Below are 23,624 nucleotides of genomic sequence, written 5' to 3'. Positions count from 1 at the left end.
TAGGTTTAGGTGAGCTATAATGGTGGGGAACAGGCAGATTCAAACATCGTCTGCTTTTTTCTATTTAACCGTGCAGTATATTCAATAAAGGCAGAAAGCTACTCACGTGGGGAATGCACAGGTGATGTCGGCAGCAGTGTTGCAATCTCAAGAGTGGCTAAACCCTTGTTTATAACTGGAAAACAAAACAGATTTTACACATTTTTAAAAAAATATGCGATCTATTGTGCAAACAATCATTTTATATATTGTGAACAGCCTAATATATATTTTTTAGTTAAGAAAAATCTTTCTCCAGGCTGCACTTGCCCTTCTCAAGGGCAATTAGGGATGGGCAATAAATGCTGGCTTAACCAGCGACGCCCAAGTCCCATGAAGGAATAAAAACTCACTCACCACGATGTTCACGGAAGCTACAATCGCAGCCATTTTACATTCAAGTGAGATTATTAATCTTAGCAGTTCTCTGCTAAACCATGTGCAGGATGTCAATGATGTGGTGTTTGCAGAATGATAAAGGGGTTAGGATCACCCAGCCTGTGTAGAAATCAGTAGCACAAAAATCTGGCAGGCTCTACAATGGGGGTGGGGGGTGGGGTGGTGGGTGGGGGGGTGGATAATCTGTTCTGCTAGATTACCAGTCAGACAGTGCAGATGTAAATCTACCCCACTGACATGAGGTGGCAGCAAATCTACCACTAGTCTGAACTGAAGCAAATAAACCAGCATGTGGCACTGCACACTCAGTGACACTCAGAACGTTAAAATATTACAATACAGAAGCAGGCCACCTGGTCTCATTCTAACCTCCTGGTGGCTCCCAATAACCTTTCACATTACCTTTTTTCAAGTAATTATGTAAATCACTTTTAGAAGTATGTGTAGATTCTGCTTCAACAACGGTATCTGACAAAGCGTTCGCCAGCCTGCCCGTGAAGATTCTTTTTAAAAAAAATCTCGTCTTCAATCCTTTTGGGTTATCCTAAGTCTCCTTTTCTTATCATCTCACTAACCAGCAGAAGCAATCGACTGCTACTTCTTTGACGTAACTCTTCAGACACCGTGGGGAAATTTTAAACTATTCCTCCCTGGTGAGAAAAAGACATCAGTGTGTCGACTGTCCATTTTAAAACTGGCTCCAGTGGAAAGGGAGAATGATGCAAATCAAGCGGGTATAAAAGGAGCAGACTAGCTGCTACCAGCTATTTCCAGCCTGGCACGAACAGTTATATTCGGTTGACAAAGAGTTACGCATCACCTCGCAACCAGTTATATGGTGGCACTAATAGAGACCCGGAGGCTGCCATCTGCCCTCTATTGATGCCGCGTGAAAACTGGAGGAAAATAACTAAAAGTACTATTTCTTCTGGCCTGTTAGAGCCAATTGAACATCTAATTGCCAACTTCTATCATCTTCTGTCCCTTACAGTGACAATCCATTCTATATAAATAGTGCTGTGAAGATCACAATACCTGTGATGAGAGTTTCCTTTTATACGCGTGTTAAAATACTTCCACAAATCACATGAATTGGGAGTGTTGGCATTACGGTACAATTATCACACGTATCTAGAGGCAAGACCTGGTGACCTGAAAATAATCCAGGATTTTCTATGCATAGAACCATAGAATGGTTAAAGCACAGGAGGCCGTTTGGCCCATCCTGTCAAGACAGTGTTTGTCACCTCCAGATTGCTTCCATTACACAAGGAGTGAGAAAAGTACAGTTTTTCGAGACAGACCTAAAATGCAGGTGGAGACTTCTGGCTGAACCGTTCCGTTGACAGGCATGTTGACGACTTGCTGTGGAAATGCATATGGCAGGAAAAACTGTATACCGGCAGACCTGACAACTGGGCTGTTAACAATCGAGTCATTGCTGTTGGCTGAAATGAACAAATATGAAATGCAGAAATTATAACTTATCTCCTATTGAAAAGTTTTTTAGTTCATTTTTCCTATTCTTCTCTCCACCCCCCCCGCCCCCCTCAAGCCCCCAAACGCTACATATTTCCCTGGCAGAGGAAATTTGCTGCATTGTCTCAGCTAGTGCTGTTCCGACAATGGACATTAGATTGTAGACACGAGCAAACTGACTCAAACACCCATCCTCCCTCCATATCTAAAAGGGGAAGTGTTCATCCCAGCAATATGGTCCAGTTGATATCTGGAATTTATTTTGTGCTGATTACAAGCATGAACTTGCATCGTCACATTCCGTGGCACAACAAGCTGTTGTTATGCCAAATGATACTTCACTAGACTGCCCAAACAATCAACAACAACTTATATAACACCTTTAATGTCGTAAAGCATCCCAAGGGACTTCACAGGTGCATTATCAAACAAAATTTGATGCCAAGCTACATATGGTCAAAAGCTTGGTCAAAGAGTTAAGCATTAAGTTTTCAATGAACTTTGAGTTTTAAATCAGCTAGACTTAAGTACCTGGAATGTTTATATTCAACCCAAGGCTCGAAATCTTAGAATGGCATCAAGAGGCAAGCAAATATCAACAATGTCAGTCTCTTGGGTTTAATTGGGTAGAATTCAGGAAAGATACAAATCTATTTGGGAGCAAGGACAGATCATATTCCAAAATGCATTTTCAGTTTTACAGACCTGACTTAGAGTAAGCATCTGATCCAATCTGTGCAACGTGGTTTTTCAGCTCCTTCAGGTGGTTGATGCCTGACGGGTAGGTTGTTGATGTCTTGGGGGAATGTTCTGGAGAAGGAGGTGGGTTCTCTTCATCTAAAACAGTGATCAAGTGGATTACCACATATTTCTATATTTGCCAATACGTTGTTACATTCTGAAAAGCCAGTTGGTGATGAATGAAACTGCAGCCAATCTTTGCTCCATCTTGCATTTATTTACAGAGACAAACATCACAAGCATATACCTCCTCACTCAACCACACCCTGTTTCAGTAAGTATCTCTTTATATGTGCTCGATGGAAACCCCAATTAATGCAGACCGCCATTTCATACAATTAAACACAATTATTATATAATTAACACACAGCCTGTAAATTTCCAGGAATGACTCAGAGATTCTCTCTGAAACAGCAATAGATCAGAGCCATTGATTAGCTGCCCTGAAATGTACTGATCTGGTAGCATTTTCTATTTTTTTTCCAGTAATCCAGGTCCAGTCTTATTACCTATTTTATCCCTGACAAAAGTCCTGAAATAATGTCCACGAGTTCATTCAAGGCTGCATATAATTGTGAGATGGAAGCCTTGCTGTCCCAGCTGCTGTGATCGCTAGACTTTATATAAGACAGTTATGTTTTCAATGGTTTCTTAATTTAAGGTAAGACAGAATGGGAAATGGTATGAAATTGTACACACCTTTGCACAGCGATAAGTCCTTGTGACCTGGTTGCCATGGGGACAGGGGGCCCAGGTCAAAATTTACTCAAAGCCAGGTGTGAGCATTAACACCTGGACACAAAGCTGGCCTTACAACTGTAGACTTAGAGGCTCTCAGAGGCTGTCAGACCAAAGTAGTTGGGGAGAGAGAACCAACTACAGGTGTTTCTATGTCAAGCAGTGGAAAATGACTGCTTTTAGGTTAACCTCCTGTTACAGGTTTGAAGTTTGTAAGATTGTTGTGTTTTGGGACTGTTTCTGTAATTTAGGGTAAAACAGAGGAATGAAGGGGGTCATGTGACCTGTTCTGAATTCTGCTGACAAGAAGCCCGGGTGGCTTGGTTGCTAAAGGTTAAAATAGGGCCCAGGTCGATTTACTGGGAAGAAGGTGCACAATATTCACACCTGTAAACCATGACCAGAGCAGCGGTGCTGACGGTGAATAGACTGTTAGTCGCCAAGTCACAGGGGAGGTGCTAGGAATAAAAACTGAAAATGCTGGAAAAACTCAGCAGGTCTGGCAGCATCTGTGTAGAGAGAAACAGAGTTAACATTTCTAGTCCGTATGGCCCGAAGTTAACTCTGTTTTTCTCTCCATGGATGCTGCTGGACCTGCTGAGCTTTTCCCAGCATTTTCTGTTTTTGTTTCAGATTTCCAGCATCCGCAGTATTTTGCTTTTATCGGGGTGTTAGGAATGTCAGAGAGAGAGAGAGAGGGTCAGACACACAGAGACAGAGACAGAGACAGAGAGAGATAAAGGCCATCACATCAATCTGAGCTGGGTATGAACCATTTCTAATTAAAATGGGCTTCAAGCATGGGGCTCTGATGTTGGATGAGCTGCTGTGAATAGATATTCAGGGACTATGTCAGTTAAAATTGCCTTAGTGTACCTCCCAGAACCTGTGACTGGCAAAGGTGTTTGATATAGGGGCAATCAAAGGGGAAAAAAAGCAGAAAAACTGTTCCAAAAGCAGCTACTACATCCAAATCCAATGACTAGGTTAAGGATTTCCTTCATAAATGGTTTTCTGTGTAACACAGATTTCCCAACATTAAAGGAGTATGTTGTCAACATTTATTTCACGTTCCAGCATCACAAAGCTCACCATAGCATCTGTCGTTTATACATTTTCAAAATTTGTTCATGGGATGTGGGCATCGCCGGCTGGGCCAGCATTTATTGCCCATCCCTAACTGCCCTTGAGAACTGAGTGACTTGCTAGGCCATTTCAGAGGACATGTAAGAATCAAGGGCATTGTTGGGGTCTGGAGTCACATGTAGGCCAGACCAGGTAAGGATGGCAGATTTCCTTCCCTAAAAGACATTAGTGAACCAGGTGGGTTCTTACGCCAATGATTTCATGGTCATCATTAGACTTCTAATTCCAGGTTTTTTTTATTGAATTCAAATTTCACCTTCTGCCTTGGTGGGATTCAAACCCGGGTCCCCAGAGCATTACCCTGGGTCTCTGGATTACTAGTCCAGTGACAATACCACTACGCCATCGCCTCCCCAAGGAAGGCTGGCTTTTATGGAGATTAAGTTAAAAATTGAGCCAGTTTCAGATTGAGATTTTAAAGATGTGGTGATGCGTGTTCCTCACCTCTTCTTAAACACTTCACTTTCGTCGCATCCATGAAACGAGCAGAATCGTGAGAAGTAACTTCCTGTCCCCCCGGATAATCCCCATCAGCAGCTGGAATAAAGGAGAAAACAATATAGCTCGAGTCAATACTAGCTTTTCTGAAAAAGATAAATTCAGCTAAACTGCAGCTCCTTAAAGCAACAACCAAGACCTTATTAGGCATCAACAATTCGTGTACAGGCTGAGATTCTAGACATCTTCTTGTGGTAACTCCTGTGTAACTCCAACTGCAACAAGCTTCTCCAATGGCACTGTTGGTTAGAATGAGTGACTTGACCATGCAGATGAGGACGGTCACATCAAATTTACAGCACAGAAACATGTCATTCTGCCCAACTGGTCTAGGCCAGTGTTTACACTCTGCACGAGCTGCCTCCACCCTTCAATTAACTGTTCATTTTAATTAACCCCCATCCTTTCCCCCTTATCAGTCCATGTCCAAATGCAGCAAGAACTGGACACAACACGCAGGCTTGGGCTGACAAGTGGCAAGTAACGTTCGCGCCACACAAGTGCCAGGCAATAACCATCTCCAACAAGGGAGATCCAACCATCGCCCCTTGACATTCAATGGCATTACCATTCCTGAATTCCCCACTATCAACATCCTGGGCGTTACCATTGACCAGAAACTGAACTGGACTAGCCACATAAATACTGTGGCTACAAGAGCTAGGAATCCTGTGACGAGTCACTCACCTCCTGACTCCCCAAAACCTGTCCACCATCTACAAGGCACAAGTCAGGAGTGCGATGGAATACTCCCCACTTGCCTGGATGAGTGCAGCTTCAACAACACTCAAGAAGCTTGACACTGTACAGGACAAAGCAGCCGGCTTGATTGTCACCACATCCACAAACATTCACTCCCTCCACCACCGAGGCACATTGGCAGCAGTGTGTGCCATCTACAAGATGCACTGCAGCAACTCACCAAGGCTTCTTAGAGTCTTCCAAACCACAACCGCTACCATCTAGAAGGACAAGGGTAGCAGATACATGGGAATACCACCACTTGGAAGATCCCCTCCAAGCTAACTTGGAAATATATTGCCGTTCCTTCAATGGGTCAAAATCCTGGAACTCCCTCCCTAACAGCACTGTGGGTGTACCTACACCACGTGGACTGCAGTGGTTCAAGATAGCAACTCACCACCATCTTCTCAAGCACAATTAGGGAGGGCAATAAATGCTGGCCCAGCCAGCGAAGTCCACATCCCTTGAATCAATAAAAAAAACCATGCTTATCTAGCTTGGTTCAATTACTAGTCTATGGTACATTTACTAATCTGATTGTCACGGTAGGGATGTGACAATCAGCCACAAGGATCCTGGGTTAGGGAGTGGATTTCTCCTGATTACAATCCAGCAATTCCTGCTGAACTTTCAGAACCTGGGAGAGGGCACAATCAGGCACAAGTGTGATGCTTATTGTAGTTGAATGGCATGTGGGCACTACCAGTCTAAGTTCACACATAAAGATTGCTTGGGTAGCCACCCTGGACCTTTGAAAATTAGTTTTGTTAAAGGTCATTTTGTAATCCAATTTTCTTCCAGAGTACACTGAGCTTCCTTCTATTGAAATATCAACCTTCACAAGGAAAGTTTCAGTATCTGTGGAACATTCAAACTAGGGCAGGTCATAAGTCTGTGTCTGAATTCTGCATTGCAGCCATGTTTTTAAAAAGGAGTCCTTAGCTAGGACAAAGTAAAGAGGGAACGCTCGAGGGAAAGACAGCTCTGACTTTTCTAATGTATTTCATCTGACTGAATCGCGACCTGGGGAGCAGACTGATGTGACATGCTCTTGACCAGGGTATCCTGTGTTGCACAAAGTACCTAAAACAAGGGAGACAGAGAGTAATGTTGAAGTGACCATTTCCATGGGAGCAGTGAGAGGCCCAAAGCCATTTTCATTGTCATATTGGTAGAGGAGGCCATTTGGCCCATCGAGTGCCTGCAAGCTCTCTGTACAACAATCCAGTTAGTCCCACTCTCCCAGTAGCCCTGCAAGCTTATTTCCCTCAATACAGAGTTAGAGTCACAAGAGCACAGGAGGAATCCATTTGGCCAATCACGTTCGAGTCTTATTTGAATTCTGTCAACAAGTTGATCGTTTTTTTGGAGCAGATTGCCAAAAAAAGCGGGGGCTTGAGGGTGAGAGAAATCTGGCAACTTCACCCACTCCCCTAACTGGCACAATTCAGAACCCCACTGACAGAGGCCCAGCGTGGGTTTCTTGTAATCCATTTATTGCCCCCATGGAGTGTAAAAAAATATGAAAATAAACAAGGTGAGAAAAATAACTTGGAAATAAATAATAATAAAAAGAGGAAGAGCACAAACCACAAGTTATGTTTTGGTTCTGATGACATCAGTCAGCTTTGCTTCCTCTGAGTCTTGAACTGAGTGCGAGTAAAGATTATTTTGGGACCCAATGTCTTCCCACTCTTCACCACCCTCTCTCCATTGATCAAAATGCTTCCTCCTGGCAACTGACCTGCACAGTAGGATTGCACATCACTAAAGCCAGACAGTGTCAAATGGTTAATACTCACCTCTTTTTCTGCTTTTTGCTTTTGTCTCAGATGGGGCAATGAAATTCTGACAGGCTGTGTTGTCATCTGCAGAATATGCACTGTAGCCTGGTGCTGAAAGGTTACAAAACACAACTTTAAAAAAACTGATAAAACTTATCTATTTCTGTCACATTGAATTATAATTTATGTCACTGCAGACAACTTGGGAGGGAGTTCAAAACCAGCGGCTACAAACACGAGGCAATCACTAACAAAAGAAATATGGATTTCAGCAGGAGCTGCTTTACCCTAAGGGTGGTTAGAGTATAGAACACGCAATCATGTGGCATACTTGGTGAATGGTATAGACGCATTTCAGGGGAATCTAGATAAGTACATGTGGGAGAAAGTAGTGGAAGGATATGTTGATAGGTTGAGATGAAGTAAAGATGGGAGGAGCATAAGCACCCAGCATGGACGAGTGAATGAGGTAGAACCTAACACTGCACAGGCCTGCATAACAACATGTTGTGTCCTGGACAAACGATTGAACTTACATCAAATGTTCAGCCCAGAAACAGGCCATTTGGTCCAAATGGTCTATGATCCTGGCTGGTCTTCCACATTCCACCCCCCCATTCACTGGAGGTCATCCAAAGCTCTGTCGCCCGTGCCCTAACCACGCTGAATCCTGTATACCCATCACCCCTATGCCCATGGATCTACACTGGCTCATGGTTAAACAAGGTCTCTAATTCTGGCCTTCTGAGCATTGCCGGTTTTAAATCACTCCGCCGTTGCAGCCAGGCTTTCAGCGGGCAAGGCCGCAAGCTCTGGAATACCCTCCCTAAACCTCTCATAGAGTCATAGAGGTCTACCGCACACAAAAAGGCCCTTCGGCCCATCGAGTCTATGCCAGTCAAACAAGTACCTAACTATTCTAATCCCATTTTCCAGCACTAGGCCCATAGCCTTGTATTCCAATGGCATCACAAGTGCACATCCAAATACTTCTTAAATGTTATGAGAGTTTCTGCCTCTACCACCCTTTCAGGCAGTGAGTTCCAGATTCCCACCACCCTCTGGGTGAAAAAATTCTTCCTCACATCCCCTCTAAACCTCCTGCCCCTTACCTTAAATCTATGCCCCTCATAATTATATACACCTCAATCATGTCCCCCCTCAATCTCCTCTGCTCCAGGGAAAATAACCCCAGTCTATCCAATCTCTCCTCATAGCTAAAACTCTCCAGCCCAGGCAACATCCTGGTAAATCTCCTCTGCACTCTCTCTAGTGCAATCACATCCTTCCTATAATGCAGATTCTAGAACTGCACGCAATACTCTAGCTGTGGCCTAACCAGCGTTTTATACAGTTCCAGCTCTCTTTCTCTCTTTCCTCCTTTAAGACGTTGCTTAGAATCTGTTTTTTTGAGCAAGCCTTTGCCCACTCGCCCATATCGCCTAATGTCAACTTTTGTTTGGTAACACACCTGTGAAGCATTTTAAGCTGTTTCAATATATTAAAGGCACTATATAAATACTAGTTTTGTTGGTCTTATGGCAGTGAGTTCCTGATTCAAACAACTCTCTGGGTAAAGAAGTTCCTCCTGAATATCCCATTAGTTTTATCAGTGACCAGCTTATATTTATGGCCTCTAGTTTTGGGCTCCCCACAGATGGAACCATCAATTGAAATCTCCTTTGAAAGATATACCGGCTGGGATTTTCCAGCTCCCTCGCAGCGGAACACACCACAGGAGATTCGGCAGTCCAGCCAAAGGCCCACTGACTTTTGGCGGGACTGGACATTCCCGGCAAGGGCGGGGGTGGAAAATCCCGTCCATACGCCCTGTGAATAACTTAAAATAAATTCATAGCCTTTATTTTTTTTGCTTGTACACACTCACTTATCTCTTATCTAATGGAAGCTGAACGGAGGTGATTTTTACATCTCAAGTCTAGCAAACAAGCAGCAGATAAAATGATCCCCACACCCACCTGATGTAGATGAAAAGTCAGAATGATTTTCACGGTTGGGTTTCATCTTATTATGCGCTGCAAGTTACCAGGGCTACTCCAGCAGTACAGCAGGATGGGAATTCAAGCGGAACTACTGCTTTTTAAAGGCAGCCTGCATCTCTTAAAAGAGGGTATCTTTAGAGGGATACCGCTACCTTTTTGAAGTTGATGTTTCTTCCCCATGCTGGGAGTAGATGAAGATTGCAGCCCCCACCCCCTCCGCTACCCTGCCCAGGTTTCTAGATGTTGCTGTCGAGAGGGTTAGCAGCAGAAAGGGGATCCTCTTTCCCAGTGATAAGCTTGTGCAGAATAGCACAGAGAAATTGAGAACGGTGGTCACTAATGTCAATGCAAGCAACTTGACTCCCTGGACATGGGAGCAGTGTTGGGCTGCTAAGGTAACACAACATTCATATCTCTCATTCTCTGCCAAACCTCCTGCCTTGGGCTAAAACATGGTATGTGAGTGAGCTGTTTACCCACTTGAAAGTTACACTAGGTGGGCTTTAGTCATTAAGCAGAGGCAGGAGGTGCCCCCCCAACCCCAATTTTCAATTGCTGATTGTTTTTCATGTAAGAAACAGGCAGCAGCAGCAGCTGACAATCACTCCAGCGATGTCATTCCCAGAACCAGCAGCGTTTGTACCTGGAATTGTTCAGCATTATGCGAATAGCATTACATGTCTGAATTGCATCTTATGAGAAGTTAAAGGGAAAAAAAGTGAAAGACTTGGGGCAGAATTTTTACCTGGTCAGGCGGGCCCGGAAGTGACCACCGGAAGTGGTCTCCTGCCCGCGATCGGGCCCCAACTGCAATTTCACACTTGCCCCATGTCATCATGCACTATTTCACAACGAGGGAAAAATTCTGCCCTGGCATTTATATAGCGCTGATCGTGACCACCAGATGTCTCAAAGTGCTTTACTGCCAACAAAGTGCTTTTGAAGCATGGTCAGTATTGTCAGATAGGAATTGCGGCAACCAGTTTGCACACATCAAGCTCTCGCATTCAGCAATGCGATGCCGACTAGATAATCTGTTTCCGGTGGTGTTAATTGAGGGATAAAGAAACTGGGGTAACTTCCCTGTTCTTGGAAACAGTGCCATGGGACCTTTAACATCCATCTCAGCAAGCAGTTGGGCCTCAGTTTGTTGCCTCATCCAAAAGACTCTGACAGTGCAGCACTCCCACAGTACCGCAATGGAGTATCAGCCTTTATTCTTATGCTTGGGGTCTTTGCAGGTCTTAAAACTTTTTTGCACCTTCGGACGAAAATAGCCCCTTTCCTTTCTCTCGCTACCTATCATCAAGTTGCAAGAACATAACTGCAGGTATATGAGGTGAATGAAAGTGAGGTTAGTCCAATTGGTCAAAGGGCTCCAGCTTAGAGGCTGGTCCTGCCATTGAGTAGACTATCTTTTGCCTATGTACTAACAAATGCCCATGTGCACCCATTATTCATGAAGAAACTTACAAACAGGATTACTTAACGGAGTGCTTCTGACTATCACTTCTTGTGTTTCAAGCAACATTTCTTCATCTAAAAAAGACACAAAAAAGGGGGCATATATTAAAAAAAAAAAATCAACATTTAGCTCTATGACGTCCAGAAAGGAATTCTGGTGGCACTCTTTGGGTGAATTTCCTCAGGACTTGTCCCCACTGCATTGTCATAACTTCGGTGGAAGTTACGAGGAAATTCACCTGATGATGCCATCTATTACTATCAATGTCTTGCATTTGAAAACCCACACATGCGACGCCACATGCTGACAAAGTGGATGCTCTGGCATCCTATCTGAGCTTATTTGCAAGGCCGTAAACTTCAAGACAAGCTGAAGTTGGTAAAAAAAGACATTGAAATTAATGGAATGAAAATCAGGCAGGTTCTGGGAATGAGTATTGATTTTATTTACTTCAGCACACGGTTTACTTAATATTTTCCTCAAGGTCATTTTTGTTGCTTGAATGTTTAAACCCCTCTTGCACTCCCTACTCCTTTTCCACACCAATCCTCTACCGTTACGGTTCTGCAGTGTGATACTGGGAGGCATGATACAGCAGGGTGGGGTTAGGTCCCTTCCAAATTATCCCTTCCTTCCTGTGGGAAAGATTTCACTGGATTCGACAGTAGACAGATTATACTCAGTGTTTAAAAGTTCTTGGAAATAAAAGTTGGAAGTTCGTAGAAACTGTTAAAAAAAACTTACCAAAATATTGCTCCAGTGCTATTGTGTTTAGTGGCCGTGGATCCTGCAAATACTTTAAAATTCCTTCTGTACGATAAAGAGATGGCACATTTGTTAGATTGGAGACCGTTCGATTCACCTATTCCTAAGCTCAGAGCAAACTTTCTAATGAGCGAAAGAAGCTAAGGAGAGAATCAGTCAAAATATTGAAACTTACCAATACCGTTTTCATAAGGGCCATAATTTCTATCCAGTTCGCAGAAGTCCTCTAAAATCTCTGTGTACAGTTCAACATCAAGACCTGCAATGCATAGGGGAAAAAAAACATCAAGATAAGAACAAAGTAATGTGGACGCTGGAAATTTGAAACAAAATCAAAACAGAAACGGCTGGAAATACTCAGCAGGTCTGGCAGCATCTGTGGGAAGAGAAACAAAGTTAATATTTTGAGTCAAACATGACTCTTCTTCAGAATTGAAGTAGGGTTGAAATGTGATGGGTTTCATGCCGTTGAAATGGTTGGTGGGGGGGGGGGGGGGACGGGGTGGGGGGCGGAGTCCGAGAGGGGCTGCTGGAAGAACAAAAGAGAAGGTCTGGGATAGGTGGGAGAGGTTAATTGCCAAAGATGTCCGATACCCATTGGAGTTTAGAAGAATGAGAAGGGAGGTTATTGAAACATATAAGATCCTGCGGGGACTTGACAGGGTGGATGCTGAGAGGATGTTTCCCTTGTGGGGGAGTCCGTTTAAAGATTAAAGATCTCCCATTTAAGACGGAGATGAGGAGAATGTTTTTCTCTCAGGCGATTGTTAGTCTGTGGAATTCTTTTTCCCAGAGAACAGTGGAGGCTGGCTTATTGAGTATATTCAAGGTGGAGTTAGATAGATTTCTGATCAATAAGGGAGTCAAGGGTTATGGGGGGGCAGACAGGAATGTGGAGTTGAGGCCACAATCAGATCAGCCATGATCTTACTGAGTGGTAAAGCAGGTGTGAGGAGCCAAATTGCCTACTCCTGCTCCTAATTCTTGCGTGATCTGGTATTGTGCCGTGGAACAAAAGGCAAAGGGAATGGTAATGATTGTAGTAAAGAAACAAGGCATTTGTCCAGAGGGAGTGCAAAGGGCAGAATAATGGACAGCTCTGTCCGAAAGCATGAGAAACGAGATTGAGACTGGCATGTGGCAAAAATACAGAATCAAAATGAGGGACAGAGTTCATGATCTGAAATTGTTGAACTCAAGTGCTGAATCCACGAGGATGTAAAGTGCCTAACTGGAAGACAAGGTGTTGTCACTCCCCAAATTATTTTTCATATTTGACCACTCAAAATATAGCAGATTCTGCTTATGTAGAAGTGTTTTTTTTAAAAGAAACTGCCCAGGAGGAAAAAACAGTAAAACTTGGAAAGGAAGGGTACCGGATGCATCTCACTGATGATATGTGTGACTATTTTTACTTCCTGACAGAGACCTGTTCCACAAGTTGCTTCTCCATTCTGACCGCAGGTGCTGGGCAGTGCCATCTGTGCTGAGCAGTGATCCTCCTGCGATGAATCCAAGTAGCTATAGTCTTTCAACGGTGGTAACTCTATGGTGCAGCTTTGGTTTCTCATGCCTGGCAACAAAAACACAAAAAAAACGGTGCAGAAATTGAAGGTCCCAGCACAAAATATTGGTATCATGAGACCAAACGCTTAACAGCGGAACAAAGCAAATTTACTGAACTGAAACTCCTCTAATTTTAACAGAGGAGCACTTGATAAAAAAAAACAATGGACATTTAAATACGGGCTTGTAACACAAAACCCTCTGCCAAAGTGAAATTGAAACTAACCGGAGGCAAAGCACTCTTCTCCCAAGTCAAAACTTGCTTTTCTCAATGCAAACAAACAATAGTCAGAAAGGGTCTATGCAAATTTTAAGTGCAACAACTGACTGTAGAATATGTAACCTTTAACAATAAAACGTGCACTTCTGTCATGGCATTGCAACAGGAAATTGAGCACATTTGTTGACAATTCTGCTGAAAAACCTACAGCCTCGTTCTTGCCCCAGCCAGGGCAAAGTGATGCCCTTGTCACCGATGTGCAACCTGTTCCTGCAAGAGGTTTTGCTTTAACTTCCAACACAATCGTACGTCTTCCCCCCCAGAGTCTGAGCCATAGGTCTGGGCTAATGAAGGGATATCAGTAGTATGTTAAATGCAGAGTAACTCTGTCCTCCGTGACACTGCATCGCACACCATACTTCAATAACTCCCTCCAGTATCACCGCAATTCTGTTTTCCCGAGTGACGTCTGAAAGCCTGCCAATGTCCACTGTTGCAAAGTAAATCTGGTCAAAAATGCTTGTGCAAAGCCCTAGTTAGACCACACCTGGAGTATTGAGAGCAGTTCTGGGCACCAGACCTGAGGAAAGTTAAATTAGCCTTGGAAGGAGGGCAGAATGGGTTCACCAAGAGGTTGTGTTTATTTGTGCCGCAACACTAGTGGGTGCACTTTCTGCACATGCACAGACACAGTTCCAGTGATCTAGGAATTAAGTGTTGCATCTACCCCATCCTCCACTGAAAAGTGTGCCTCAAACGACCTTGTCCAAAAGTTTCTTGCTCAATTAACTGAGTACAATTTATTACCACCTTAAGTAAAAAATTATCACCCAATGTGGGGCTCAAGATCTTGACCCTGGGATTAAGAGTCCCGGTAACTATCAGCTGAGCCAGTCAGGCTGAGCAGCAACTCGCTCCCCAAAGCCTTTCCAACTTGGGTCCCAGTTCCACAACCCACAGCTCAAAACATTTCAAACTTTTGCCCCCTGTTGGTCTGAGCAAGGAGCTTATGGACAAGGTATTCTGGGCACAGTCCATTGGCAGATATGGCTTTATTCCATTATGAAATGTTGTAGCTGACACATTCATGGCTACTGTTGCTGGCACTGCCACTACTTTCTCACTGACATTTTCTGTTCTCACTCTGCCTTGGATTTGCTATCCTGGTCGTCATTTTGAGGCGCTACATCGCTTATAAAACAATGTTGTAAAACTTCAGCGATGCTGCTGCTGCTGCTGAGCGGGAAGGTGTCAGGAACAGTTGCGCATGCACCAACAGCCCCAGCGCAGGCTGAGCGAGCAGCCCCAGTGCAGGCTGAGCGAGCATGCACAGCGCAGGCTGAGCGAACATGCACAGCGCAGGCTGAGCGAGCATGCACAGCGCAGGCTGAGCGAGCATGCACAGCGCAGGCTGAGCGAACATGCACAGCGCAGGCTGAGTGAGCAGCCCCAGCGCAGGCTGAGCAAGCATGCACAGCGCAGGCTGAGCGAGCAGCCCCAATGCAGGCTGAGTGAGCAGCCCCAGCACAGGCTGAGCGAACATGCACAGCGCAGGCTGAGCGAGCAGCCCCAGTGCAGGCAGAGTGAGCAGCCCCAGTGCAGGCTGAGCGAGCAGCCCCAGCGCAGGCTGAGTGAGCGTGCCCAGCGCAGGCTGAGCGAGCGTGCCCAGCGCAGGCTGAGCGAGCATGCACAGTGCAGGCTGAGCGAGCAGCCCCAGTGCAGGCTGAGCGAGCAGCCCCAGTGCAGGCTGAGCGAGCATGAACAGCGCAGGCTGAGCGAGCAGCCACAGTGCAGGCTGAGCGAGCAGCCCCAGTGCAGGCTGAGCGAGCAGCCCCAGTGCAGGCTGAGCGAGCATGAACAGTGCAGGCTGAGCGAGCAGCCACAGCGCAGGCTGAGCGAGCATCCCCAGCGCAGGCTGAGCGAGCAGCCACAGCGCAGGCTGAGCGAGCATCCCCAGCGCAGGCTGAGCGAGCAGCCCCAGTGCAGGCTGAGCGAGCATGCACAGCGCAGGGTGAGCGAGCAGCCCCAGTGCAGGCTGAGCGAGCAGCACCAGTGCAGGCTGAGCGAGCAGCCCCAGCGCAGGCTGAGCGAGCAGCCCCAGCGCAGGCTGAGCGAGCATGAACAGCGCAGGCTGAGCGAGCAGCCCCAGCGCAGGCTGAGCTAGCAGCCCCAGCGCAGGCTGAGCGAGCAGCCCCAGTGCAGGCTGAGCGAGCAGCCCCAGTGCAGGCTGAGCGAGCAGCCCCAGCGCAGGCTGAGCGAGCAGCCCCAGTGCAGGCTGAGCGAGCATGCACAGCAGCCCCAGCGCAGGCTGAGCGAGCAGCCTCAGTGCAGGCTGAGCGAGCATCCCCAGCGCAGGCTGAGCAAGCAGCCCCAGTGCAGGCTGAGCGAGCATGCACAGCAGCCCCAGCGCAGGCTGAGCGAGCAGCCTCAGTGCAGGCTGAGCGAGCATCCCCAGTGCAGGCTGAGCGAGCAGCCCCAGTGCAGGCTGAGCGAGTAGCCCCAGTACAGGCTGAGCGAGCAGCCCCAGCGCAGGCTGAGCGAGCAGCCCCAGTGCAGGCTGAGCGAGCATGCACAGCAGCCCCAGCGCAGGCTGAGCGAACATGCACAGCGCAGGCTGAGCGAGGATGCACAACCATTCCGGATGCCTTTCCGGTCGGCAGCAGGAGGCACATGGTTACCAGAATACCATGGACTCCAAGAGTTAAATTACACGGAATGATTATTTAAACTAGAGTTCTATTCCCTAAAGTTCAGAAGGTTAAGGGGTGATCTGATTGAAGTTTCCAAGATATTGAGGGGAGCAGATAGTGTTACAACCGATCCCCGGGTGAGGTTCCCCCAATTTGTTATGATCCCAGATGAGGTACCCCAAATTGTAATGCCCCCGGGTGAGAAGGGATGAACTGGCTCCCTTTCTTTATTCAACCCCCTTGGTTGGTCGCAACAGGGTTAATTTAAAAAGGATCCCTTCCCTCGCGTATATCTTTCCCCAATCCAAATGTATTTATGTCTTAAAAGGAGCCAATTTAAGCAGGCTTTCTTAAATTAAATTAAGAGTGAGTTTATTAGTTACTAACCACAAGAAAAAAAATAATAAAAACGCAACGTACATACACACAGATTAGAAGTGAGAAACTGAGTCCAAAAATGACTTGTGACTTCCATCCAGCAATCAAGAGAGATTTTTTTCAATCCTGCAAACTGGAGGATGCCTAATAGTTCAGCTGTGGCCTTTGCAGCACACACACACATACACACACACACACACCCACCAGAACAGACCATCAGACTAGCACACAGAACTAGAGTTGCAGTTGGCTTTTTAACCCCCTTTCCCTGTGTATTCCTGGAAAGGAAGAAACAAAATTGTCTTTTACCCAGGTCTGTTTTCTTATAAACTCAGCCCATGTTCACAGTCTGGGATATAACCCAACAGCTGGTGGTTTCAGCTGAGATGGTAATCATTTCCCACTATCTCCACAATCACAGGAGGTTACAGTTCAGTTTGCATTGTATCTTTTCCTTTGCAGGGCCTCTGTCTGAAGAAGGCCATGTCACATCTTTTAGGTGCAACATTCCACTCTCTCTGAACTAGCTGATCAAGCGTAATCCACAAAGGAATTTTCCAGCAAGTGGTTACCTTACAGTCTCAGCCAGCTTTTGCTTCGTGTTCTTTTTTAAAAACACTTAAAAGTTGAATATGTCCGTAAGTAATTTGGGGATAGGGTCCATGGTCGTGACAATAGTTTCTCTCCATCTATCCTATTTCCACTGATTGGGGAATCGTGGACTGGCGGTATAGCTTAAAAGTTAGAGCTACACCTTCCAGGAGCAAAATTACCAAACAGTTCTTTACAAAAATGTTTGTGGAATTTATTGTAAAATAGTGGTATCTGTCTATATGTGTCTGTGTGTGAGAGACTTAATTGCATTAAATGCAGCTGGTCTGAAGGCTTTGATGTAAACATGGGGGAAGTTTAGGTGTAAAAGGACATGTGCATTTTTAAATAAACCAGACTAGAAGTTTGGAACAAAACAGCATGTTATGGCATGGCCGATGGTAAATGCTGAGTTGTTCAAATCCCAGGGGGAAACTTGAAATAACTGCCACAACTTGTCTTGCAATTTGTATAAATTTTGAGACGAGTCCTTGAATTCAGTAGTAATAAGACCACCAAGTCTTATAGGATTTTACAAAACTAGATTAAACATTTATTAACAAGAGAAATGATTTTAAAGCACATACATAGATCTACAAATTACTACTATAATAACTTCCAAGTCCCCCAATTAATCTGACTCTCAGTTATACTTTTGTTAAGGCAACAGTAAGGCACATAGATTTTAAAAGACCCAGGCAAGGTGACACACAATACCCTGAACCAGTCAGATTCAAAGTGAGTTTTCTTAACTTCAGTTCTTTGAAGACAGCAGTTTGAGGCATAGATGCTGAAGGCTTTTCACCCTCGTTAGATCTTAAAAACACCTACCTTTACAAACAGCCTTCGCTCCTCTATACATATTTTCCTCTTTGAATGCAAATTCCCATTGTTTCACTATGTTTTTGGACTTTACCTTTCTGATAATAAAAATCTCTCATAGCACTAAGTTTTACCAGTAATCTTTGGGAAAAATAAACACACTGGGAAGAATTTTCTCTCCGTCTGGGGGGGTTTTGTGGAGGCAGGCGGGAGCGAACGCGAATCCGATCAGCGCCCCCGATCGGGTGCGCGCTGCCATTTTACGTGGGGCCTGCGCTCTTTTGTGCATGTGCGTAAAAAAGTGCAGAAATCTCTATGAGGCACGGAGGTGCCTCAGAGAGATTAGTTTAAGTTGTGGAAAGTTTGATAAAGGTGGAAAAAAATTTTAAGGACATGTCCCCTCATGTGGAACTGTCACATGAGCTGGGACATGTCCATTAATTTTTTCAAAATGTTTTATTTAATTAACAAACCCTTCATGAAACCTCATCCCGCCTATGGATGAGATTTCATGAAAAATGCGAAGGCCGCCTGGGCTCTTCGCCTGCCCGCCAACCTTAAGGTTGGACGGGCAACATTCTTAACAACTTTAATTAGCTTAATAATGGCCTTAATAGGCCTTTGACAGTTCGGCAGGCGTGCAGCCACATCAGCTGCACGCCCGCCGAACTGACAATCTAAATGACACCTGGTGACGTCAGGACGCACGCCCGACATCACCGCGCATCATTTTATGCGTCGGCGAGCGGGCCCAGCCTCTGCTCGCTGACAGGAAAATTCAGCCCACTGTTTCTAAACTTCACCTGGCTAGGTGACACATTTCACTCCCTCTTTTGAAAACATTCTAGTCTGGTTTATTTAAAAATGCACATGTCCTTTTACACCTAAACTTCCCCCATGTTTACATCAAAGCCTTCAGACCAGCTGCCTTTAATGCAATTAAGTCTCTCACACACAGACACATATAGACAGATACCACTATTTTACAATAAATTCCACAAACATTATGAGAATTATTATATCTTCCTGACAAGCAACTGACACTAGATCAATTGTTAACTTCAAAACTGAGATCGATAGATTTTTGCTATCCAAAAAGTAAAAATGATATGGTCCAAAGGTTGTTTTGTTATTTGTTCACGGCGTTGCTGACAGGGTTCGCATTTATTGCCTGTCCCTATCAGCCGTTGAGAAGGTGGTGGTGAATCACCTTCTTAAACCGCTGCAGTCCTGTTAGGGAGGGAATTCCAGGATTTTGACCCAGCGACAGTGAAGGAACAGCGATATATTTCCAAGTCAGGATGGGGTGTGACTTGCAGGGGAAATTGCCGAGGAGCTGGTGTTCCAATCTATCTGCTGCTCTTGTCCTTCTAGATGGTAGAGGCCGTGGGTTTGGAAGGTGCTGCAGAAGGCACCCTGGCAAGTTGCTGCTGTGCATCTTGTAGATGGTATACACTGCTGCTACTGTGTGGTGGAGAGGGTGAATGTTTATGGAGTTATGTGCTCTATTCCTGCTCCTACTCACCTTACAATCTGCACCTAATGATGTTGTGCAGAATGACTCTGCTTGAAGTTCGAACACAGAAACTCGTCTCATGGCTGAATTAGCACTGAGTCACCGTAACATTACATGTTACCCTTGAGCTACTATCTAAAACAGATGGACATCAAGATAATCTGACTCCTGATTCTGATGCTATCCTTTTACATCCCTTCAACTCACCTTCAAACAGGTCTACCATTCTGACCCAGGGAGTTTATTGCCCTAACAAACTACACTCTGAGATTCTCATACTAAGTATCGTACTCAATAGCGCTGTTGAGAGAAAGTGAATAAGAAGTTACTTCTCCATAGAGGTACAGGGAAAAATCAGACACAAACTGCACATCCCCCAGATCCTACCGACTGTTTACAGACTACCACACAGAGGAAACTGAAAGCAGATTTGGGTTTTGTAACTCTTGGCCAGGAAATCATGAGCTGTATGGAAGCCCTAAATTTAGTGAGATAGAAATGTCTGTAATAGTGATAAGGAGAAAAAAAATACTGTAAATGCAAGGAATCTGAGATAAAGACATAAAATGCTAAAAATATACAAGGCTGACAGCGTCTGAGAACAGAAAAGATAATATAGTGCATTTTTAAAAGAGATACTTTACATGTGTATGACTTTTATCCTGCATATCTGTGGGAGGATTCAATAACACACATACATTTTGCCCCAAGATAAAAGCAAAAAACTGCGGATGCTGGAAATCCAAAACAAAAGCAAAAATACCTGGAAAAACTCAGCAGGTCTGGCAGCATCTGCGGAGAGGAACACAGTTAACGTTTCGAGTCCGAATGACCCTTCAACAGAACTAAGTAAAAATAGAAGAGAGGTGAAATATAAGCTAGTTTAAAGGAGGGGGGGGGGGACAAGTAGAGCTGGATAGAGGGCCAGTGATAGGTGGAGATAGCCAAAAGATGTCACAGACAAAAGGGCAAAGAGGTGTTGAAGGTGGTGATATTATCTGAGGAATGTGCTAATTAAGGGTAGAAAGCAGGACAAGCAAGGTACAGATAGCCCTAGTGGGGGTGGGGTGGGGTGGGGTGAAGGAATCAAAAAAGGCTAAAAGGTAGAGATAAAACAATGGATGGAAATACATTTAAAAATAACGGAAGTAGGTAGGAAAAGAAAAATCTATATAAATTATTGGAAAAAAAAGGGGGGTGGGAATCGGAAAGGGGGTGGGGATGGAGGAGAGAGTTCATGATCTAAAATTGTTGAACTCAATATTCAGTTCGGAAGGCTGTAAAGTGCCTAGTCGGAAGATGAGGTGCTGTTCCTCCAGTTTGCATTGAGCTTCACTGGAACAATGCAGCAGGCCAAGGACAGACATGTGGGCATGAGAGCAGGGTGGAGTGTTGAAATGGCGAGCAACAGGGAGGTCTGGGTAATGCTTGCGGACAGACCGAAGGTGTTCTACAAAGCGGTCACCCAGTCTGTTCCCACCTACTTCCATTATTTTTAAATGTATTTCCATCCATTGTTTTATCTCTACCTTTTAGCCTTTTTTGATTCCTTCATCCCACCCCACCCCCACTAGGGCTATCTGTACCTTGCTTGTCCTGCTTTCTACCCTTAATTAGCACATTCCTTAGATAATATCACCACCTTCAACACCTCTTTTTCCTTTTGTCTGTGACATCTTTTGGTTATCTCCACCTATCACTGGCCCTCTATCCAGCTCTACTTGTCCCCCCCACCCCCCCACCCCACCCCTTAAACTAGCTTATATTTCACCTCTCTTCTATTTTTACTTAGTTCTGTTGAAGGGTCATTCAGACTCGAAACATTAACTGCGCTCCTCTCCGCAGATGCTGCCAGACCTGCTGAGTTTTTCCAGGTATTTTTGTTTTTGTTTTACATTTTGCCCCAGTTGCGTAGAGAAATGTGTTCATGGCATACCAATAACAAGATGATTTCAATATATACATTTTCGTCAATACACTGGTTACACTAAATAATGGGAGCTGTGAACACAATGGAGCAATGGTCACTAGACTTGACTGTTCCTTGAAGGGTGAAATTGAGTGTTGTTCTGTGGCATAATGGGTTAATAGTTATGATAAGGAGATAGTGATATGTATCATGATGTAACAGTGACATCAACAGTCATGTGCCAGAGACTCTGTAGAGGAGATGGAATAGTCTGCACACAAGAGAGATGTACTTACCTAGTATCTTATCATGTATATATAGTGAAAATAAAGTCATTTTGAAGAAACCTACTTGGGTGGGACCCAAGTCACTCGTGAATAGAAGGAAACCTCCCCAGTATAGATTAGGCCACGAGACAAACTACAAAATGGTGCCATGTGCGGTATAACTCCTGTTTTGATGTACACCAAGAGACACATGCACCTGAAAAAAAACATTCTGAAAACTGATGCTCCATTGGGACACCAATTACAAAAAGATAAGCTTACAAACCACTGACTCAGCCACAGCTGGGGTACTGTGTACAATCCTGGGCACCACACTTTAGGAACGGTGTCTAGACCTTGAAGATGGTTCAGAGGAGGTTTATCAGGTTAACGCAAAAAGCCAAATAGCGCAGATCATGGAAATTTGAAATACAAACAGCAAATGCTGGAAATTCTCAGCAGGCCTGTGGAGAAATAAATGTTTCAGGTCAATGCCCGACCATCAGAGACGCTGCCTGACCTGCTATTTCCAGCATTTTTCATCTTTATCAGATGATGCCAGAGATGAAGAACTTCAGTTACGTGGAGAAATTGGAGAAGCTGGGATCATTCTCCTCAGAGCAGAGAAGTTTAAGGGGAGACCTGAGGAAGGTATTCAAAATTAAGGGGTTTTTATTGATGGAACAAGCAAGGAGAATCTGTTTCCTCCTGTAAGTGGGTCAGTAACCAGAAGTCACGGATTTAAAATAATTGGCAAAACGAAATAGAGGGGAAAATAGATGTCATGACCTGCGGAGCACTGCCTAAAAGGGCGGTGGGATCAGAATCTATGGAAATTTTCAAAAGGCAATTGGCTGGGTATTTGAAGAGAACAAATTTACAGGTTATGGGGAACTAAATTGGACAGTTCTTTCACAGTGCTGGCACTGGTACAATGGGCCGAACAGGACCCTTCTCTGCTGAGAGGGTCTGCGGCCTCCAGTGCTGCTAAACTGAAGTTAAACTGAACCACGCTCACGGGGGAATGATTAATCACAAGCATTCACACTCACTTTGTTACCGATTTATGCTACTGATTTGCATGACATGTACCCACAGACTGCAAATGGAGCGCCGATCATATTAAATGCAGAAAAGCAAACGTCATGGGTGAAAAGGCACATGTGCCCGAACAAGTTGTGGCTGTAACCAGGTGCATCCTCACGAAGAATAGCACATGTGCTTTTTAAGAGCTCAGTGAAGCCGGTTCAACATCAACACAAGCCATGAGGAGATGCCGGCAAACCATTCAAATCCCCATTCACATCGGCGGGACCAGAAGATCCCGCTGGCATGAGAGAATGGGAGAATTCCGCCCAACATGTTTAAAGGAGGTTGCCTATTAACCAATGGCAGGTGAATTCAAGTTTCAGATTTCCTCCACTATTGAGTTTCACAATATCTATGGACGCAATAAATAGCTTCTGACTATCAAATTCCTCCAATCAGTTTCACTAACTCACATGCTTCTCAACGTCAGTTCTGCCTTTTGTCATTTCCCCCTTCATTTTTAGATACTTTCCTAGCTGAACTCTAATAATGGTACTTCCGTTTTATGTTGAATTTCTAACACACAAACATTATTTACTGCATATATATTTTATAGATATTTGGGGTTGCGATCAAACAACATGTACCTTAATGCATATTAAAAAAAACAATTCATTTTAAAATCCAGCCAAATAGAATTAGGTGATTTCAGAATCACAGAATTTTAATGGCACAGAAGGAGGCCATTCAGACCATCGTGTCTGCACTGGCTCTCCAAATGAGCACTATGACCTAGTGCCATTGCCCTGCCTTTACCCCTGCACATTGTTTCTATT

General features: G+C 44.7%; 1 protein-coding gene across 1 annotated transcript in view; it reads right to left on the bottom strand.

Moving 5' to 3' along the window:
- Positions 1-23,624, bottom strand: part of ciita (class II, major histocompatibility complex, transactivator) — a 105,917-nt gene that overhangs the window by 20,107 nt on the left and 62,186 nt on the right. The window contains exons 3-11 of the mRNA XM_078559031.1: positions 13,231-13,374; positions 11,977-12,060; positions 11,781-11,846; positions 11,045-11,110; positions 7,587-7,679; positions 4,987-5,079; positions 2,623-2,754; positions 1,743-1,886; positions 107-175 (exon numbers count right to left, since the gene is read on the bottom strand). Of these exons, the coding sequence (XP_078415157.1) occupies positions 107-175; positions 1,743-1,886; positions 2,623-2,754; positions 4,987-5,079; positions 7,587-7,679; positions 11,045-11,110; positions 11,781-11,846; positions 11,977-12,060; positions 13,231-13,374 (891 nt within the window). The remainder of the gene's footprint in view (positions 1-106; positions 176-1,742; positions 1,887-2,622; positions 2,755-4,986; positions 5,080-7,586; positions 7,680-11,044; positions 11,111-11,780; positions 11,847-11,976; positions 12,061-13,230; positions 13,375-23,624) is intronic.

This window comes from Cetorhinus maximus, chromosome 15 (genome assembly GCF_964194155.1).
Source record: "Cetorhinus maximus chromosome 15, sCetMax3.hap1.1, whole genome shotgun sequence".
Classification (NCBI taxonomy): domain Eukaryota; kingdom Metazoa; phylum Chordata; class Chondrichthyes; order Lamniformes; family Cetorhinidae; genus Cetorhinus; species Cetorhinus maximus.
Note: the sequence above shows the minus strand (reverse complement) of the source record. Positions and strands in the feature narration are given on the sequence as shown.